We start from the raw sequence: 20,075 nt of genomic DNA, 5'->3' as shown, positions 1-20,075 counted from the left end.
ATGGGAAGAATCAACCATTGTTAACCTAAGTGTAGAATACAGATCACTGCCTTGGCAAATGTCTATGGAGATTCTCAGTTATCCAGGTCATGGCTGTCCCAAAGGTTCTATTTCAAAAGGCAATTGGAGTTTCTTTGTGGTTTTTTTTGAAGACATTTCGCTTCTCATTCAAGAAGCTTCTTGGAGATCCATCTGCGTCCTCAAGGTCATCTGAATAGCGCAAATGGATGTAGAACACCCATTGTAAACACAGTCCTTTCATCAGTTCAAAAAATGTTCCATACCTATTTGTACTATTCAAGCGACGCTGAGGGCACCGATAAACCTCCAAGTGCCCTCAACAACTTTCCCAAAGAGTCTAATGACCGATGAGTACAAAGAATACAAACCCTTCCATTCCTCACCATTCAAGTCAGAACTGAAGAAGCTTCTTGGATGAGAAATGAAATATCTTCAAAGAAAAACAAAGACAGTCCAGTTGCCTCTTGGAAAAGTTCCTTTGGGACTGCCTTGGAAATACGTATATCATATACGAAATGGAATCATGAAACATAAGCATAGACGTACATAGTAAGTGGTTTCAGTGGCTGCTAATGTCATTGTGAGAAAGTTATATAGATTTGTAGAAATATGTAGATAGACAAAGAAGGGCAGGGCTCAAACCCTGGCATCTTTCTGACCACTTTAAGTGCCTCAAGTTGGGATATAACCATCATCATCATCTCCCCCTGAATTGGAATGGAAAATCTCCATTTAGAATTTAGAATCCTTCAAAACCACTATTAATGAACAATGACTAGCGGTGCTTATAGCAATTTCTAGGGTCCTATGAATTCACATATAAAATTCATGAGTTCTGGAAAACACTGAAGCAACCCAGCTAAAAGTAAATAAATGATCATCATCTGCAAATGCTGATAATTATGTAAGCAATGCGGCATCACTCTTAAAGAAGACAAGTCAAATTTGCCCTTGTTCTTCCTTAAATAATTTAAAGTATCCACTGCATAGTTGAGTCTTCAGATTTTGCACAGCAGAATCAAAAAGTCACCAGGCAGGGTGAGGTGAAAAGGAAGAGCAGTAAAAACCAAGAGCAATGTTGATGACATTAAAAAAGAAAGAGACTAAATGCATTCTGAGAGATTAAGAAAAAAGGAGTAAGAAAAAGCAAAAGTTGTAAGTGAAAATATGTGAGGAGAGCTGAAAATCAAACTAATAGAAACTGTACCAGCAAAATAAAGTAACTAAAGAAAAAAAATGAGAGATAAGCCAAAACTGAATATGAGTAAACCAGAAGTATTAGATACAAAGACAATTAAGCAAGAGAAAGTACTGTGACACTAAGCCTTGTACTATTACATGCAACATTTAAATATCTGCAGCCTTAGTAACAACAAATTACACTAAAAACTCTTTATCAGCAACAATATCAATTTTTAAATGCTATCCTAACTACATACCAACATAAAATCACTTACCAACTCTGAGATTCTTGGTTTACTGAAGAAACAGTGTCCACCCCAGCTATAGGTGTTGGAATTCTCTCTGAAAGCAAACTAGACTGTTGAATGATAAAAAAAGGAGCAGAAATTTGGATCATAATAAAACAAATTTAAGCACTAATGAGCAATAAAGCATGTTAAATTAAAATACGTAGAAATAATTTTTCAAACGGAAATTTTTGTACCCTTTATTCAACTGAATAAGAGTGCCATGGACGCTCAGCAGTTAAGATGCTGGGCTTGTGGGCTGGAATGCTGGCAGCCCAGGTTCGAGACTCGAGCACCATACAATGGGGTGAGCTCCTGTCCTCAGCTCCTGCCAACCTAGCAGTTCGAAAGCATTCAAATTTGAGTAGATAAATAGGTACTTCTTTGTTGGGAAGGCAACAGTGCTCCATGATGTCATGCTGGCCACATAAGTGTGGAAATGTCTTTGGACAGCACTGGCTCAATGGCCTTAAAACAAAGATGAGCACTGCCCCTACAATCAGCAAAGAATAGGACAGTAAAATCCACAGGGACTTCTTTACCCTTTAAAAAAAATGCAACTAAATTCTGTAATTGTGTTTAGAAAATATTGTTCTGGTTTTTATGACTACTATAAAATAAATGGGTACTTAACAATTGAACAAAAAGTTGTAACTTTTTAAAATCTTGTCAAAGCGACATTACAACCACAGTAGCAAATTGGGCTTCTAAAACTCAATTTAATTGGGAGGAGTTGATGCCTATTATTCACAACTGTCTGTTTAATTAGAAAATATGTCTCCATGGTGACTTATGTCAGTTGTATGATGATATCATTAGGCTAACAATGTAAATATCCATGGACATTGGGTATCTTGTTTTCAAAGCAAGATGTAGCTAGATACTGTAAATTGAGGTTCATTATACAAAAATGACTGCAAACTATATCCATTGCTTTATGCCACAATTATATAAAGTGAGTAACAATACCCTCCTTTGTTATAGGACAATCATGTTTCAGGAAAAAAGTAATATCTATTTTATTCCCTTGATAAAGTTTGTATTTGTGGAGTTGTGGTAGGGGTGGAGTTATAGCAATCTTTATTCCTGGTAATGCCTGGACAAATTTTCTGGCCAAGATTTTAGAAGTGGTTTGCCTCTGCCTTCTTCCTAGGACTGAGAGAGAGTAAATGGCTCAAGTTCTTAAGGTGGGATTAAAACTCAGGATTTCCTGTTTTCTAGACCAATTCCTTAACTACTACACCAAACTGACTCTAAAGTATATACTACAATGTGTTTATATGAAAAGTGACATTTCGGAATACATGTATCCATAGTAGAACTTCTCTACAAGAACAAGTATAAGGCTACCTTTTTCCAAGCTTCAGCAATAGATTTATGTAACTGGTAAGGTAGCAGCACCTCTAAGCCTTCACAGGTACTATACATTTGGCGGCATACAAAGATATAAGCTCCTTTGAGGACTGGTAACATCTCAGATGCAGACAAAATAGAAATATCTTCATCAAGAAGCTTCTTTGTAAACTGGGCAATAACATGTGCGCCCTTCAGGCTAGAGACAAGACAAAATGTTTAAAAAGCTGTGGTCAATTAGCTGACATAATATGGATGCAGGAATTTGACTCGGTGTCGATAGAAAAGATGGGGAATGCAACCTTCCAGCTTTTTTGTCCCTTCCTAGAGATCCCAAGATCATCAAATCAAACAAATAAGATTGCATCATTATTATATCTGCAGAAACAAACTGATTTACTAAGTGTATCCACTCGTATTAGAATCTTTTCAAATAAAAAAAAATCCAACAAAATATACTTCAATAAAATGAAGGAAATCCCTCTTTTCAATACCCCAAATGTACAAATCCAAATTACTTAGCTAAATAGTCGATATATCATGTTTTTAATCATTTTTCCCATATATAATCATGTTTTCCCATTATCCCACCTGTATATTGCAACCAAAAAATGTAGCCTACTTTACCATATATTCTTTCACTTGTTCTTCTGTTTCAAATTTAGTGGAAGTTTATACATTTTAGCAATTACATGTACATCCTTCACCTGACATAATTCATTCATGGTTGCCTTTGAACACAACTACACATTAATCCATGAAGAAACTTGACAATTTCCTAAATATTTTTCAAGTGGTTCCTAGACAAAGTGCTTTGCAGATAGAATATCCCCTTTATCTACCAGTTCATTCATTTTGTAACATACAAAGAAATCATACCATAATCTCATCCATTCTATTTGCTATAAAGAAAAACAGTTTATTAGTGGGATAGCTAGAGAATTGCTTTCAGTCTTTAAGGATGTTGTCATACCTTGTGCTTTCTGTGGCAGGAGGCTTTTCTCCTCCATAAAGAAGTAGTGAAAGACCATCATCTGCAGCAGCAATTCGTGCCAAAATATCAGCTATATGTGTTAGAGTTGTTTCTGGACAACTCAAATTTACCTGTGTGTATATTTAAAAATGTTTGAAGATAATCTGTAAGCACAGCTAATAGCAAATTAATATAACAACATTAATTGGTTTTAAAGCATTTTTTTATCCTGACTATAAACCAGTTTTGTCAATGAAACTATAGATTTCTCTTGATAGCTTTTCTTTTTCATTTCCTCAGTGAAATGCTTCTGTTTAGATTAATTTCATAATTTCTGGGGGGGAAATTTAAATGGCCCAATCCCTTCAACTCTTCACAGATTTAAACTGTAGTCAGTCATTTCATAGACAGAAGTTTCTAAAAACTGGATGTACACAAAGGCACAGAAAGATGAAGATTTATTTGGGCGAATTCTCCTCTATATCCCCCCTCCCCCCCACCTCAAAAGAAGGCTACAGAATTTTTTAGTACTGCAGATTGCTTGGTAAAAGTAAACTAAACCAAAACAACTGACAACTATCCCACTCCACATTGATCTTGAATGCAAATAACTTCTGGGAATACGTCCTTCTCTTAGCTGAAGAGTAGATTCAGTTCCAATCCATTATGTTTCGTTTCACTGTGCTTGCCAAACTATTTAGAATTTTGCTTGGCTTCAGTCACCACAAGTGCTCACTTACAAGTAAAAATAACACCATTCCCATTTAAAATTACAGCAATTATGAAGAAAAAAGTAACACCTTAAATACCACCCAGATGGTTTGTTAGCACTAATGCATAATTATAAGCAAGTAACCTGATGCACAAAGTCAATTTCACATTGCAGTTCTATATTGCTTGGCGAAACAGGCCCATGGAATTCAACAGATCTTACTTTTAAATAGAAATCACAAGATTATACTCTAAGGCTTTGAAACCACCTTGTTCATCCTTCTCTGGATGAAGATAGCAATTATCTAATTCCTATCTTGCTAGAAGCAAATTGAACACTTTTAAGTGAAGCTCCCACAAATATCTGAACAAAGATTCAGGTTTCTTGTGTTTTCCAACCCAAATAAAATATGTATTCTCTTTCACTTACGGATTTCAGATATAGTCAGTTATATCAGAACCATGACTTTGACTAGATTCTAGATGAAACATTGCCATTGTGGAGGTTTCCTCGTTTCCCCCCTCCAATAAAAAATTGCATAAAAATGAAAGATACCTCTGTTCCTTTCAGTAAATAATGTAGTGGTTGAAGAAGTTCTCCTATCACTGTATTTGTATATAGGCATTCAGTTGCACATTCCTTTCCATCACAAAGGACCCGGAGTATATCAGTAATGAGGCCAGCTGGAGAATAATTACCTGCAAAAATGTAAAAAAAACAACAACCAAGTTTTTCAAAATAGTGGCAAGGCAAAAAATATACAACAATGTGCTTATTTATTTACAGAACTTACATAGCCACCTGGTTCACACATAATCCCACATGGTTCACAAAACGGTACCCTTCCCAATAGAGACATCAGACCAAACAGCCTTCTAGCTCAACCCCCATTCTAGTCAATGCTTAGCGGAAGAGACAGATTTTCTTCACAGTCTTCTGGAAGGCTAAGAGGACAGAAATCCCTCAAATCCCATGTGGAAAGCTCTTCCAAAGGACTGGAATGGTCACCAAAGAAGACACGCTTCTGAGTGTCTTGGGTCAGAGTTCCCCAGCCTTTTCAGCTTTGCAGACTGGTGGAGTGGGGGAAGGGGATGATTCCGTGTGTACGGTGGGGCAAGCATGCACACAAACATTTGCCCGCTGTTTGCAAAAGCGGGGATGCACGCGTGCAGCCCGGTTCCAAAAGGCCAATGCCCAGTAGTGGACTGTGGCCCAGGGGTTGGGGACCCCTGCATTGGGTGAAACATTTAAAGGAAGGGACTATCCTATCTATTGTAGTAGGACACCCTCAAGGTGAGGTGGCTCTTCAAATAACCTGCTCCTGTTATTACTTTTCCCTCCCTCAATTCTACTCCAAAAGCCAGATGATAAAGGCTACAGCAGCTTCCTAGCACATTGGATATTCATCTGTCTACAGATACAGAATAGATTAACCCTCGGCAGACACACTTTCCTCAAAGCAAGTTGTTTATAAAATAACTGCATATAAATGAGAATTATTACCTGAATGCACAGTAAGGGGTTTGGGACAATTTGGGGAACAATAAATAAGTCGCGTAAACATTATGATGAGGTCTGTCAGTGTCATCAGTTCTAGGGAAATCAGAAGGGGGGAAATACTTGAAAACAAAAGCAATCCTTTTAGTAACAATGCGTGAAACAATATTTATGTACAGATTCAATATAAACAAATGAAGCTGCATTACCATTTCTTTCAGCTTAATCAACTGAAGCCATTAAATTCACCATAATTAGCTAATTTCAAGTATAGTGCTCTTCTAGCAAGGTCAAAATAGTTTGTTAGATTCATTTATTCCTCTAAATAATTTAATCAAGAAGGTTTGTTGCTATTTTAACAGCCACAGGGTATGGGGACCATACAAAGAAATTCCATGTTTCTTTTCTAGCATCTTTTCCTAGTATTTTGACACAAGTGCAGAGAAATATTGCATACAGGAAGTCCTCAACTTATAACCATTAATAATTTAGTGAACATTCGAAGTTACAAGGTACTGACCAAAAGTGACTTACAACTGGTCCTCACACTTATGACCTTTTTAGTTTCTCCATAGTCACACAATCAAAATTGGATGCTTGGGAACTAGTATATATTTAGAATGACTGCAGTGTCCTGGGATTGTGTGATCACTTTCCTAGCAAAGTCAATGAAGGAAGCCAGATTTGCTTCATTGTCATTCACTTAATAATTGTGGTGATTCGCTTAATGACTACAGCAAAAAAGGTCCTAAATTGGGCATGACTCGCTTAATAACCACCTTGCTTAGAGGTGGAAGTTATTGTCCCAAATGTGGTCATAAGCTGAAGACCTGTACAACATAAATGAATACATGCATACTACATGAATGATCACAAGATGATATGAGATGAGATGAGATGGGAGGGGAGTAATTTTTTTTTAGTGTAAACACACTGGCCCACATTAAAAATGAAATTCTGTTGCAAGTTACTTCTACCAAATGACCATGAAAAATCTGAAGTTATAATCATAAACATATAAGTGAATGGCATATAAAGTGACAGCATTTTGCCGCTTTCCTCATTTTTGGCCAGTAGCTTAACACCACAATTATTTTATCATAATTCAATTGCAATTATTTTGTAGCACTGAAAAAGAGGGAGGGAGGGAGGGAGGGAGGGAGGGAGAGAGAGAGAGAGAGATGTGGTGGTCCAATTTGTAGAGTGAGAAAGCTAATTTTCATTGCATTTCTTTTGGGTCATAAAATCTCCAGCTAAAACTATGAAGGGGTCAGACAAGATATACACATTTGAACATGGTAGAATTAACACACTAGGACTAATCACATTTTGGCTTAAATATTATGCAAATCAGGGCAACATTTAAAAACTAATTGTAGATATACATAAACTATGAAAATGACTTTCTTGATGACTCAGCCTTGCAAAGCTGGCATTGTAAGAATCATTTAGAAAACATTCAATCCAATCAGGGAAGAAGAATATCTCTCTCTTTGGAAACTATTCCCATTTCCCTAGAAGTCATTAATTTAAATGGGTTTAATCAAGTGACTGATGAAGAATAACAGCCATGGTGTGAAATCCCAGGGATTCTCAAAGGTTAAAGTCTCTAATGTGTTTAGGTAGCTATGTTTGAGAAGTTTTAGTTAATATAGTCTATGATTTGGTTTATGTTAAACAATAACTCATTACTTCTGGCTCTTCTCGGCTGGATTCTTTGATAAGATGGATTGAATTGAAAAGTAGAATTGATTACATCATACAGTATAGCCCCGTAATGGCGAACCTATGGCATGCGTGCAAAAGGTGGCACACAGCACCCTCTCTGATGGCACGCGAGCCGTCGCCCCAGTTCAGCTCCGCCATGCATGCAAGCATGCCTCCCACTGGCCAGCTGGTTTTCAGTTCTATGTTGTGCATGTGCGGGGAGGGGGGAGTGCGTGCATGCACAGGGGGGTGAGCACATTGCACTTTGGGGGTTTGGGTGTGCACTTGGGTGCACGTGCGCTTTCAGCATTCAGACAGAAAGGGGTTAGCCATCATTGGTATAGCCTATGCAATGCTTTATTATATATAGCCAACGAGAATCTCCATTCTTTATAAATTGATGGGCATATTGCAACTTTTGGGACCATGTTGTGAGTGCTCTTGAAAATGGCTGCCATTTACAAAATAAGAATCTACCAGGATGATGTTACCTATCACATTCTCTTATCTATCATACCATAGGCATTTCCCTGATTATTTCTGCCCTTGTTTTGACCCAAGGAGCATATTTCAAAACAAAGCCCTTGACTTTGTAGCCATCCATTATTTTCATTTGTGCAGAGAAGAGCAACAAAGACGGTTAGGGGGCTAGAAGCTGAAACATATGAAGAAGGGTTATAGGAATTGAGCATGTCTTGTCTAGCAAAAAGAAGGACTAGGGGAGACATGATAGCAGTATTCCAATATTTAAGGGGCTGCCACAAAGATGAGAGGGTCAAACTATTTTCTGAAGCACTTGAAAACAAGACCAAAAAAAACAATGGATGGAAACAAATTGAAAGAAAGAAACCTAGAACTAAGGAGAAATTTCCTAACAGTGAGAACAATTAACTAATGGATAGCTTGCCTTCAGGTGATGTAGATGCCCCAACACTGGAGGCTTTCAAAAAGAGACTGGACAGCCATTTGTCTGAAATGATATAGGATCTCCTGCTCAAACAGGGAATTGGACTAGATGACTTCCAAGGTCCCTTCCAACTCTGTTATTCTATTATTTCAAGTTCAGAAGCCATTTTGGAAATAACAATGCTTATGGTTAGGATTTTGCTATAGAGCAGGGGTGTCAAACTGGCATCCCACAGGTCGGATGTGTAACGTGCAATCCACGCCCACTCCAGCTCCACAAAGAGGAAGAACATCGCAAAATGTCACATGTCAGCAACGTAACGTGGCGAGTTTGACACCCATGCCATAGAGAATGTGTCTCTCATATTTCATTGCTATGCGCACATGAACTAAATGTGATAGGCACAGATATCTATATGTATGTTTGTTTGTATGGATGTGGTAGACATATTGGCACCTCCAGCATCAAATGGGGAGACTTTAATACCATACTTACTTCTTAAACAGATTAAAGGGTAGCTCTGGAAAAAAGTATGTTCTTTTCTGGAGGTACAATCTAGATTCTATTATGTGTGTGCGGGGGGGGAGAGATATTAAGAATTATTAATAATACAAGTGATGGCAGCTTTTCTTCTAAGCTTTTTGGGAAAGGGAGGGTTGGTGACCTTTCTTACTGGCAGAATTACAAATGTATATATTATGATTACCCCGGTAAACTATAAAATGAAATGATCTGTTTGCAGTCATGCTGGAGAAGGGAAAGGAAAATACAGGAATCCAAGACACTGTGCTAAGCGCATATGAAGATTATGATTTACTGTTAACTGAATTATTATTTTTTCCATTCTATCTCTGCTATTGGCACAGTCCTCTGAGTGTCCATAAAACTTATACTAAGTTTCCATTCTCTTCCACAATATTATCTATTCATTTTTGTAAACAGAAGATGAGTTTAACATATCCCAAATGGGAAACATTTGAGAAACGCAGTCACAAAATAGAACAAAATTGTTATCTTTTTCATTAAGTCCTTACCTTTTTGGTTTTTCAGTTGAATAGGAAAGAGTTTTCTGCCTTGTTTGTATATTAATAATCTGCCTAAGAGGCTCAGGGAATGAACAAAATAAATATATTGCAATTCTTTTCCTGTGTAGAAATTCTTTTGTTTATTACCTTGAAAGAAAAGAGCACTTATATCAGTAAAAGTGCTTTCTTTTGCCCGCTCTTTGAATATAGAGTACACCTCTATATTTAACACTGTTTATAAATTTTATACAAAATACATCTTTTAGCAACAGCTAGTTTCAACATTTCAAGAGGAAACCTTTACAAACTACAGAAAAACAATCAGAAAAATGGATTTAGGAATTTTGAAACTGAATATATGCCAACAGTTGTGATGCTGCAACAGTAGTAACGATGAAAAAATAGTCATGTCACTTTTTTCAGTGTAACTTTGAATGGTAACTAAACAAATGGTTGTAACTCAAGGATTACCTGTATAGAGAGTTGGTTAAGATTTACATCCTTTGTCTACCAGGCATGCAGGGAAACAACAGGCCTACTCTATAGTAGCCCTCACAGTCCCCTATATCTATAGTAGTAGTCTATAAAAACTTCCCTTTTTAAGACCTTGCAATCCCTTAATTCAGGTAGAGTTGGGGCGACTGGATGCAGTCAAACGTTTACTGGCCGGATATCCTTCCTGAATTCATAGGAGACTGTTGTGGCTCAGCAGACGTCTCCTGTGAGTCTCTTCGGGATGCAAGATTAACAATGCAGCTGGGGCTCGTTAGTGGCGTCTAAATAAAAGGACGGATGGTACCACGCCCTGGTTGCAGGAGTCAATGTTCATTCAGCGTTCATTGATCCTCGGTCATGGTTTATTTGAGAGACACTTGGAGAAGTGATTTGCTTTCTGCAACCCTGATTCGAAGAGACACTTGGAGAAGTGCTTTGCTTTCTTTTTGTACACCTTGTTTTGCCGTAAGAGAGATTTGTTTTGCATTCCATTATCTTCAGGCAGAGACTTTATTTAGGTTTATTTTGGGCTCACAGCCAGTTCGAGCCAAGGACTGATAAAGTGAGTTCCTTTTAAGTTTGTCTGCCTGTCATCTGTTAACGAGCGAGGAAGGGGGGACAGAACAGGAGACATTTTAATTTTTGCTATATAGGAGAGAAACATCTACTGCTATCTAGGTTTGAACTCTCAACCTTCCAAGTGGGAGGCGAACATCTTCACCACTAGGCCACCACACTGTTTTTCTGTAGTAGCTCTATCTGTAGTAGTCTATAAATGATTAAAATCAATATTATTCCAGCGAGCCTTTGAAACAGGCTGATCAAATTGTATAACTGTCTTAGTTATTTTCTATATCTTAGCTACTTTACTATCATTCAGTTTTGTTGCCGTTTTCCACATTTTTGGCTTAATGTTACAATTGTGTGTGTGTGTGTCTTATTATGAGTAGCACAGAGCTTTTCAGGACTGGGATGGCTTAGAAATGACGATTCAAAGAGAAATAAAATTTGCTATTAAAAGTCTTGTCAATATACCACTTACACACTGTATTAGAATAGTGTAAATAATAAAAGGATTTTAAAAAATATAATACAGCAAATAGAAATAGTGCGTACTATTATGTGGCGTAGAAAATATATTCAACATTCTTGATCCAGTCAATGCTGACTCACAAGCTTCCAAATAGGTGGTACACTGCTCAACAGTTGCAATGATCTAAAACATAAAACAACAAATCTTAACAAACCTCACCACTAAGACCATATATTGTACAATTTTTAGACCCTCCAAACAATGTTTCCCTCCATTTAGATCATTAGCAAATTTACTGTGGGTATATTTTCTATATAAAAGATGCATATAAGTGATAAGATGAAACATAAAGTGTCTCTCTATAAACTATATCTAAAATGTGGCAACTGCCTGTAGGCTCACATTGGTATACAAGTAGAAATAATGAATTATCTGTATTTCTTAGTTCAGTTGAAATTGGTATCACATGTACCTCATTTCTTTTATTGATACAAAAGTGCCTTAACTCTGGGTTTCATTAAATCCAGTGCCCAAATGCCCGCAAACCATAATTCCCCAAAACATTTGGATTAAATGAAGTAACATTCTAAATGCTTAGAACTTTTGAAAGCTATAGTATCTGAAAATTTGGGTAGCACAGACTTACCAAAGATTTGTATTTCTTTTCAAGTAGCCTTAGCACTACTGTTCTGCTGTAGTAGGCATGCTAATATCACAAAACAAAGGTATCATACAGTTAGCATTTGTTTCTGAACAAAACTTTATTCAATTCTTTCTTCAATTACTACAAAACATTTTGCAACAACATTATGTAAAGAGGAAGTAGCACATTCTAACATAAATTCTATTCACTGCAAGATGAAAAATCAAGCCATTTTAATGAAAACTCACCTTTAGTGGAAGGCAAATGAACATATATTGCACAGTTGCACAAACTACTATAGTAGTTATAGTTTATGTCTCTAGTCAAAATAACAAAAGATTTGTTTCCCCCAAATGTTCCATTAAAAAGTGATAATAATCATTTCACATTTGCTTGAAAAGATTGTGCAGAATTCCCACAAAAAAAGTTCTGTTTTCATTTTCATGCCTACTTCTTGTTGTCACTGACACTATTTCCAGTTAACAATGCAGAATTTACAAATCTATTGAACAATTTGGCTGCATTCAGCCAAAGTCTCCTATGGACGCAACTATACCTTTGTCAGCAGATTTCTGAGCTAGCACACTGCTTTCTTATTTTGAATCTGCAAACACATAAATTATTAATGGATATGCAAATTCACTTTTAATTTTGTATCATGGAAAAGCTATGTCAGCTTTACTCAGCTTTTCAGGGAGACATGAGGTGGCAAACTGCATTGCTGCACTCCCAAAAGATCTATATCAATAGGGATTCGTTTTGGGCCTAGTATGCCATAGATCCATTTAGCTCGAACTGCCTCAGACAAAACTGGCCTTTCAGGCATATAGGTAATCCTTGACTTACAACACTTCATTTAGTGACCGTTCAAAGTTACAATGACACTGAAGAAAGTGACTTACGACCAGTTTTCACACTTACGGCCATTGCACTATTCCCATTCATTCAGAAGTGTTGAAATTAATAAATATCTTCATATAATTGTACAAAATACAATTGCTTGGACAAAGTACATATTTCATTGAATCCTTAAGTGAATAAAAACTGGCCCAACCTCTCCATGGTATAAAGTTAAATGCAAATTTCAAAGCATACTTACGATTCAAATCCAAAATAATGAAACTGTGAATGTTGCAGGTATAATATTGTCAGCTGATTTAATTCTACTTTTTTATCATAAAGTTTTACTATAAGGCCCAGAAAAAATATTGATTTGTTTGGCCTACATTTAAGGACAGTGAAGACAATTCTACAGGTGAACACACTAATCCTTCCAACCTCTCAAGAGTGATTGCTATTTCTTGCCCATTTTCAACAACCCTGGGCTCCTCTATAATGTTATCTGAGCATTTGAAAATAAAAACAATTCACTTCTAGGAACAAGGAGAAAACTCTTTAAATGCTTGTAGATTACAATTTCAACAGTGAGATTGTTAGAACATAAAAACATAAGCAGTGCCCCGCTGGATCAGACACCTGGCCCATCTAAAACAGCAGTCTTATCTCACGGTGGCCAACCAAGCACACTATGAATCCCAGTAAAGTTTAGCAGATGCTCTTCAGAGGCAGTCATGCTGCATCAAGGTTAATCATATCTGATTCCCATGACTTACATGAATTGGTCCAACCTTCCTTTTTGAGACCAGCCAAACTGGTAGCTCACATAATAGGAAATTTCAAAGTTAAATTACACCTTGTACGAAAGCTACCTTTTGTCTGTCTTTATTCTTCTAGGATTCAATTTCATTGACTTCTAAAATTTTGTGAAAGGGAAAATAACTTCTCATTGTCTGCTTTATATGTATCATGCATAATTTGATACACTTCAGTCATGCCCCCACTCATTTGCCTACTTTCTAGGCTAAGAAGCCCCAAATGGTTTCTCGTGTGGAAGCTGCTCTAACCCCACCATCATCTTAGTGGCCCTCCTCTAAATCTTCTATAACTTATTCCACTATATCTTTTCAAAGGTTTAGTAGCACACAATATTTCAGATACAGTTGTACCATTCATTTATATAAGGGTGTTGTGATATTGACGCCTCTATTTTCAATACCATTTCTTATTGTCTCTTTTGGACTTTTTGGATGCATACTATGTCAACATGTTAACTGAATTTTTTACCATTATTTCAAATTCTTTTTCATCATCATTCACCACTAGTTCTGATCCCATTAGTTTGTGAAGCAGTTAGGATTTTTGCCACCAATTTACACGTGTTCTCATTGAATGACATCTGCCATTTTGACATCCATTTCCCCGATGAGTAGAGATCTCTTTGGAGCTCTGTTAACTTTTATTTTTACCACTCTAAATAATTTAGTGTCATCTACAAACTTGGCTATTCCACTAGTCATGCTCAATTCCAGATCATATGTACGTACGTACGTACGTACATACGTACATACATATCCTAGGATAAACTCTGGGGGACCCCACTAGTTACATCTTTCAATTGTGAATACTGTCTATGCCTGCTCTTTGTTTTCTGTGGTCTGACAAGCCTCTAATTTCCTGGATCCCCATATGAAGTCTTCTTAAAAATTATGTTGGCCACCTTGTAGTCTTCAAGTGTAAACTGATTATACAAATGGGTTATATGTTTTAATTATAGAAGTTCTACAATCTCAGCTTGGGATAGATGCCATTTGGGTTTGGTGATTCGACTATGTTAATAAATGGAAGTTATATGGAATTGTTGAGGTCAAGACAAGACCTGGACAACCAAGAAAAATTAATCCTTAAAGTAGCCACTTTTTTGGGGGGGAGGATACTAACAGATCACTGCAAATGACTGTCTGAAAACTTTAAATTCACAAGCTTACAGTACTATGTAGATGGAACAAAGAATAGATTCAGTAAAATATTAACATTCCTAGTGTCCCACCATTAGCAGGGGAAAACACTGAAGCTGGTAAGAGGATGGATATCTCATCAATTGTATTTTTGTAGAGATACAATTTTGTTTGGTCCACTTGCACCAAAGTAAGAACCTTGAAAAAGTAAAAAAATAAGACTGAATATCAAAAAAGACACATTTCCTTACCATCCATTTTTTAAACCACACAGCTTTAAGATCAACCAAAGCCAAAAAGTATACTGGATCCCAAAATTCGGAACAAGCCATCTGACTTAAATTATTATGCCTTACAGCCAGAAGAGATAAAGTACTCTCCATTATCTCTTCCATGTACCTGAATAAATTGGGGGAGAAAAGAGCTTCATAAATATCACAATGTTGGTATGGGTGCTACTTGTGTCTAAGCTTTCTGATAAAATATTATTTAAAATTCTACAAATTGTCATTGCACCTTGGACAAAGCCACCAAATAAGAATTAAAAAAATTAGACTGCTTTATGAAAAACAGAATTATTATGAGGTTTGCTGGTAAAGAGTGCTTATATTATGAAGTTAAGCTGGGAAAATAATTTAAATTAAGCAGAATGTCATTGGTCAAACTGAAACTAAAGTCAAATCAAAAGGAAAAGTAGTTCCACAATAAGATTCCACAATCTTATGAAATTAAATAGCCACATAAAATTTCAATGGGATACATTCCTAAGAAACAAACATGACTGCCACCCAAATCTTCAAACATATCATGTGGAACCAGTTGCAAGTAGACAAATAGTACAAAGGATAAAAATTGGGGAAGGCAGGAAAAAAATCAAGGCCCTTATTCTCCTTACATATGATCATGCTTTATATAAACTTATGCAATTTTTTACAACTTCAGGTACAAAGGTTTTTCAGTTACATTGAGACCAAAGGCAAATCATGAGATAACCTAAGCAAACTTTTTCATCCCTATCAATCTACATAAGGAAAGTGATAACACAAATGAAAATAAAACACAACAATATAAAAAAAACATATATACTTTTCTGGATGACGTATCCAAAAAGAAGAGACTTCTCTCTGGTACTCATTCAGGAGTCGCATCTATGAATAAAAGGATAATTGTTCTATTTTAAAACCCTTGATCAAAAACATCTTAAATAACTAAATAAGATGGGAAATAAATATATTGTACCTTTTTAAGTAAACATATTATGTCTGGGTTACTTATGTCAATACCCATTGATACACTAGGAATGTAATTATCTTCAGCAAGAAAATATGCCTCTAAGTACTTTGCTGTAAAAAGAAAAATAATTGCCAATTAATTTAAGAGACCCAGTGAAAATTGTGGTCATTTGTTTCTGAAAAGAAGTAGCTTGAGCTCACCTAAGCTTGTATAGAGTTCTCTTGTCATATTTAATGGAGAGGAGGAAAATGTCTTGGAATAAAATTTCAAGACTTTATCCTGTAAAAAAATGAATTAAAGCCAAGTTACTAGGCATGGACATCAACTAACATTGATGATTTCAAAATGATAACATCTGAAATGTAATATCAAAGTCAAGCTCCACCATTTGTACATGCGTCATGATACTATATACAAGAATATATATACAAGTATGTAACAATTGTGATGCACATTTAGTTGTTTGCCTTTTCTTGGTCCTGCACCTCAGCTGAATTACTAGGTTCATATAATCTGAACCAAACCTGTACCACAATATACACTTGTTTCTTTTACTTATTTTTTCCCATTTATATCCCGACTCTCCTTCAAGAAATTTGAGGATTCTAAGATTATTGTCTTTATTATTACTAAGATTGATTGTGCTCTTTTCCTTCAGAAGCAAAACCCCTCCAAGCTAGAATGAGCTGACATAAAGATTTTAATTCAAAGTCATCCAGTTAGCATCCCTAGCTGATGTATTAAAATCTATGCCTCCCAATCCTATAATTCAGCCTCTTATCCCTTATATTATCCTCACTAATTTTGCAAAAATTATTCCCAAAGAGTAATGCTGATTTTTATCTAAAAGGAAATGTCAGAATTGGTATTCCAGAATACTTAGAACAACATGATGAAAAACAAACCACATTATTTATTTATTTTAGATGCAGAGAATGCTTTGACAGTTTGAATTGGACTTTTCTATTTAATGTTTTGGGAATTTTGGACAGAATTTTATAAAATGGGTAAAATTGACTTATTGTATACAAACAAAAACAGAAATTGTGAGATCTAACAAATATATGTGAGATACAAAAAGGTACAAGACAAATTTTCCCACAGTCTTCTCTTCTGTTTATTTTGCTTCTTGAAATTCTGTGTAGAAATATAAGATAAGATGAGAGGACTGTGGAAGTAAAAATGTAAAAAAAAAACTTAGAGCTTTGCAGGTGCAGCTGGTTTTGGAAGATCCTTTCAAGGGAATTGAAACACTAATGGGAAAGCTAAATAATTCAGTGCATTAGCAAGTTTTAAGATTAGCAAACAGAAGACAAAGATGACAACAAAATATAAAGATACAAGATTAAATTTTGGATTCAAATACAGACATCAATTCAGAATATTTTAAAAACGAACAATTAATTAAAACCAAAGGTTTTCTTTTAGGTCTGATTGATAGTTGGAAAAAAGTCATGGAATGTTGTTCTTATACAGGATTCTTGTAGCAAGATTATTCCTGCACATAGGTGGATAGATTCAAAATTTCCTACAATGGAGAATGGTTGGTGAAAATAACAGAACTTGGACCAGAGAAAACATTATCTAAATTTATTGCTGACTGGAATAGACTTTTTGAATGAAATCGAAAAAAATGAAATTATATGGTTTTTATGATAAGAAAAAATAAGATTATAGGAAAAATTAAAGTCATGCTGTAATTAACAAGTAATAATATAAAACCGATATGAAGAGTAAGAGGTAAATTTATAATTGTTGTAAAGAAGCTGAGAAGCTACTTCTTTATGTGTTTTTTTTTTCTTTCCTTTCTTCTTTCCTTTCTTCTAAATTTTAGTTTCTAATAGTATTTATCTTTATTAAAACCTAAACAAAGTATTTTTTTTTAAAGTAAATGAAATACTATCCAATGATTGGTGAAAATGACAGAAATGAAAATTAGTGCAAATGTATCAGCTACAAGGAATTAATTAGAACTACATTCAAGTTTATGTATACAGAAAGCATTATATATTTCATATTACTAACAGATTAATAATTTTGCATCTAATATTTCTGGAGCTCTGGCATGTTGCACTTCTCTAATTCAAAGAAAATTCTATAATATTATCATATATTAATAACATTCTTCTGGCTTTATTTATTCAGGAGTTATGCGGGCATTATTTATTTAGGCAATGTTCAGGAAACTAATGTTTTTTGAATAATGCCTGAAAAAGTAATAACAATATGTCTGCTTCTTTAACCAAATAGCGAGAATCACTTTGAATTACCAATTTCTTGGGCAGATGGTAAAAATGTTTCGAATGTATGTATTGTATAAATTACAAAAAATTGAAATATTGATTAAGAATAAAAAGTTTATTAGTATCTTTACACTGAAACTGGAATCAGGATCCGAGAGTGCTGTTGAAAGATGTTTACGTAAGGTACTCCAACTTTCACAATTTAAAATATCAGATGGGGGTGCAGAACACAAGGTTTGAATGGCTTCTTGGCGGACCTAAAAAATCAAGGAAAATAGAGTAAGAAAACGGCATTAATAGAATAAAATTAAAATATAAACCTACAATAAAGACTACATCAAAAATCTAATTTTCCATCATCACTCTAATCATTAAGAATGATGGTAAAACATCTTTATTTTTTTACATTTTTCCTATATACACCTCTAATGTCTGCTATAATTTTTTAAATTTTTACTTACATAAAGCTAATCAAGCTCAGAAACTGTCCAGTTTGACATAACAACTAAACAGAACAGGTACAGACTTCAATTGATAGTTAGGACTGCAGAAAAAAATCGATTGCATCCAGCCTGCTTTCCATTGAAGACCTGCATACTGCATGGTTCAGAAAGAAGGCTGAGAAAATATCTACAGATCTCTAACATCCTGGCCATAAATTGTTTTAACTCCTCCCCTCGGGATGCTACTACAAGGAATTGCATGCCAATACAACTAGACACACTGGTTTTTTTCCCCTTATGCCATCACTCTGCAACACCTAATTCCCCCACAGCACTGTGTTATGTCTAAAGAAAACCCATGTGGAAGGGCTGTATTATTATTATCCTTCTCATTTTTCCTATTACTTTCTCCTATTGTATCTTGTTATTATGTTACTCTGTTGCTTGTATGCACAGAGAGGTTATGCACTGGAGACAAATTCAATCACACTGGGCCAATAAGGAATAGTCTAGTCTACATATTATACATAACGCTAATCAAGCTCAAACCCTGGAAGAACCCAACATTATAGGCTAGAAGTCAAAAAACATCCTAGAAGTCAATGGCAGACCATTGCCTTAGCCATGCTTTTGTCAAGAAAGCTACCTGGATTATCCTTTCCCATTCTCTTCCCAACATTGGGAAGATTCAATAGTGCAATTTCAATTCAGTCTAAGAATGCAATGTCAACCATTGTTCTGCTATTTTATGGAAAATAAAATTAAGCATGTATTAGGCTCTAATAAAACTTTTGTAGAGTGCAGCAGCCAATGAAATAAATCATGCATCTGTTTAAAATGGAAAAGGTGAAATTTTACACTCTCCCATATATGAGTACATACAGTAAATGCTTAACAAATGAGATTCAGGCTGTAAGAAAGGTCCTGATACAAACGTTTCAAACCAAAAAAGCATACTTTCACAAAAGATATAATATCATGTACTTTAGTCACTCTTTGTCTTTTGTATCTGTTTTCAATATCTGCAGTTCAGTTTCCAAACTGGGCAACTACAATGTTTATTTCATTAATTGGAATTGGAGAAAGAGTTGTTCTTAGCAAACTAAAACCAATGTTATCTGATTGGGGAGAAGGGGGTGTTCTTGACAAAATATTGATTACATAACTGTTTTTAGTCTCAGATGTATACACATAATTTTGCTATACTACGTTCCCACATCTACTGAATAACTTTTATCCAAGCAGTTGATATTAGTGAAGCTTATGAAGAACCATCTCAGGAAAAGGAGTGGAAATAGACTATGCTTAAAGCAGGGGTCAGCAACCCATGGCTCTGGAGTTGCATGTGGCTCTTTCATCTTCTGTTGCGGCTCTGTCGCCGGTCAACTCCACAATTGATAGGGCTTTCGGTTAGGACAGGTTGAGGAAAAAGGATGCCATGCTAGGAGGAGACTCTATGGTGGGGGAACCAGACTTCCGGTCAGCTCCAGAATGGAATGGGGTGCTTCTGGTTAGGACCTTTGTGG

The 20,075-nt window shown here is 35.6% G+C and overlaps 1 protein-coding gene across 8 annotated transcripts in view; it reads right to left on the bottom strand.

Annotated features, from left to right (window-relative positions):
* Positions 1-20,075, bottom strand: part of TBC1D32 (TBC1 domain family member 32) — a 98,460-nt gene that overhangs the window by 60,158 nt on the left and 18,227 nt on the right. For all 8 annotated transcript variants that reach the window (XM_087718554.1, XM_087718560.1, XM_087718561.1 and 5 more), the window contains 13 exons: positions 18,238-18,363; positions 16,064-16,142; positions 15,870-15,973; positions 15,717-15,778; positions 14,882-15,029; positions 11,839-11,898; positions 11,276-11,375; positions 9,674-9,811; positions 6,032-6,121; positions 5,084-5,226; positions 3,817-3,947; positions 2,841-3,042; positions 1,479-1,561 (listed from right to left, as the gene is read on the bottom strand). In XM_087718554.1, the coding sequence (XP_087574680.1) occupies positions 1,479-1,561; positions 2,841-3,042; positions 3,817-3,947; positions 5,084-5,226; positions 6,032-6,121; positions 9,674-9,811; positions 11,276-11,375; positions 11,839-11,898; positions 14,882-15,029; positions 15,717-15,778; positions 15,870-15,973; positions 16,064-16,142; positions 18,238-18,363 (1,466 nt within the window). The remainder of the gene's footprint in view (positions 1-1,478; positions 1,562-2,840; positions 3,043-3,816; positions 3,948-5,083; positions 5,227-6,031; positions 6,122-9,673; positions 9,812-11,275; positions 11,376-11,838; positions 11,899-14,881; positions 15,030-15,716; positions 15,779-15,869; positions 15,974-16,063; positions 16,143-18,237; positions 18,364-20,075) is intronic.

Source organism: Thamnophis sirtalis, unplaced genomic scaffold (assembly GCF_051295495.1).
Source record: "Thamnophis sirtalis isolate CommonGarterSnake01/CBP01778 unplaced genomic scaffold, rThaSir2_p1.2 scaffold_6, whole genome shotgun sequence".
Taxonomy (NCBI): domain Eukaryota; kingdom Metazoa; phylum Chordata; class Lepidosauria; order Squamata; family Natricidae; genus Thamnophis; species Thamnophis sirtalis.
The sequence above is the reverse complement of the archived record's forward strand: the minus strand, read 5'-3'. Positions and strand labels throughout refer to the sequence as shown.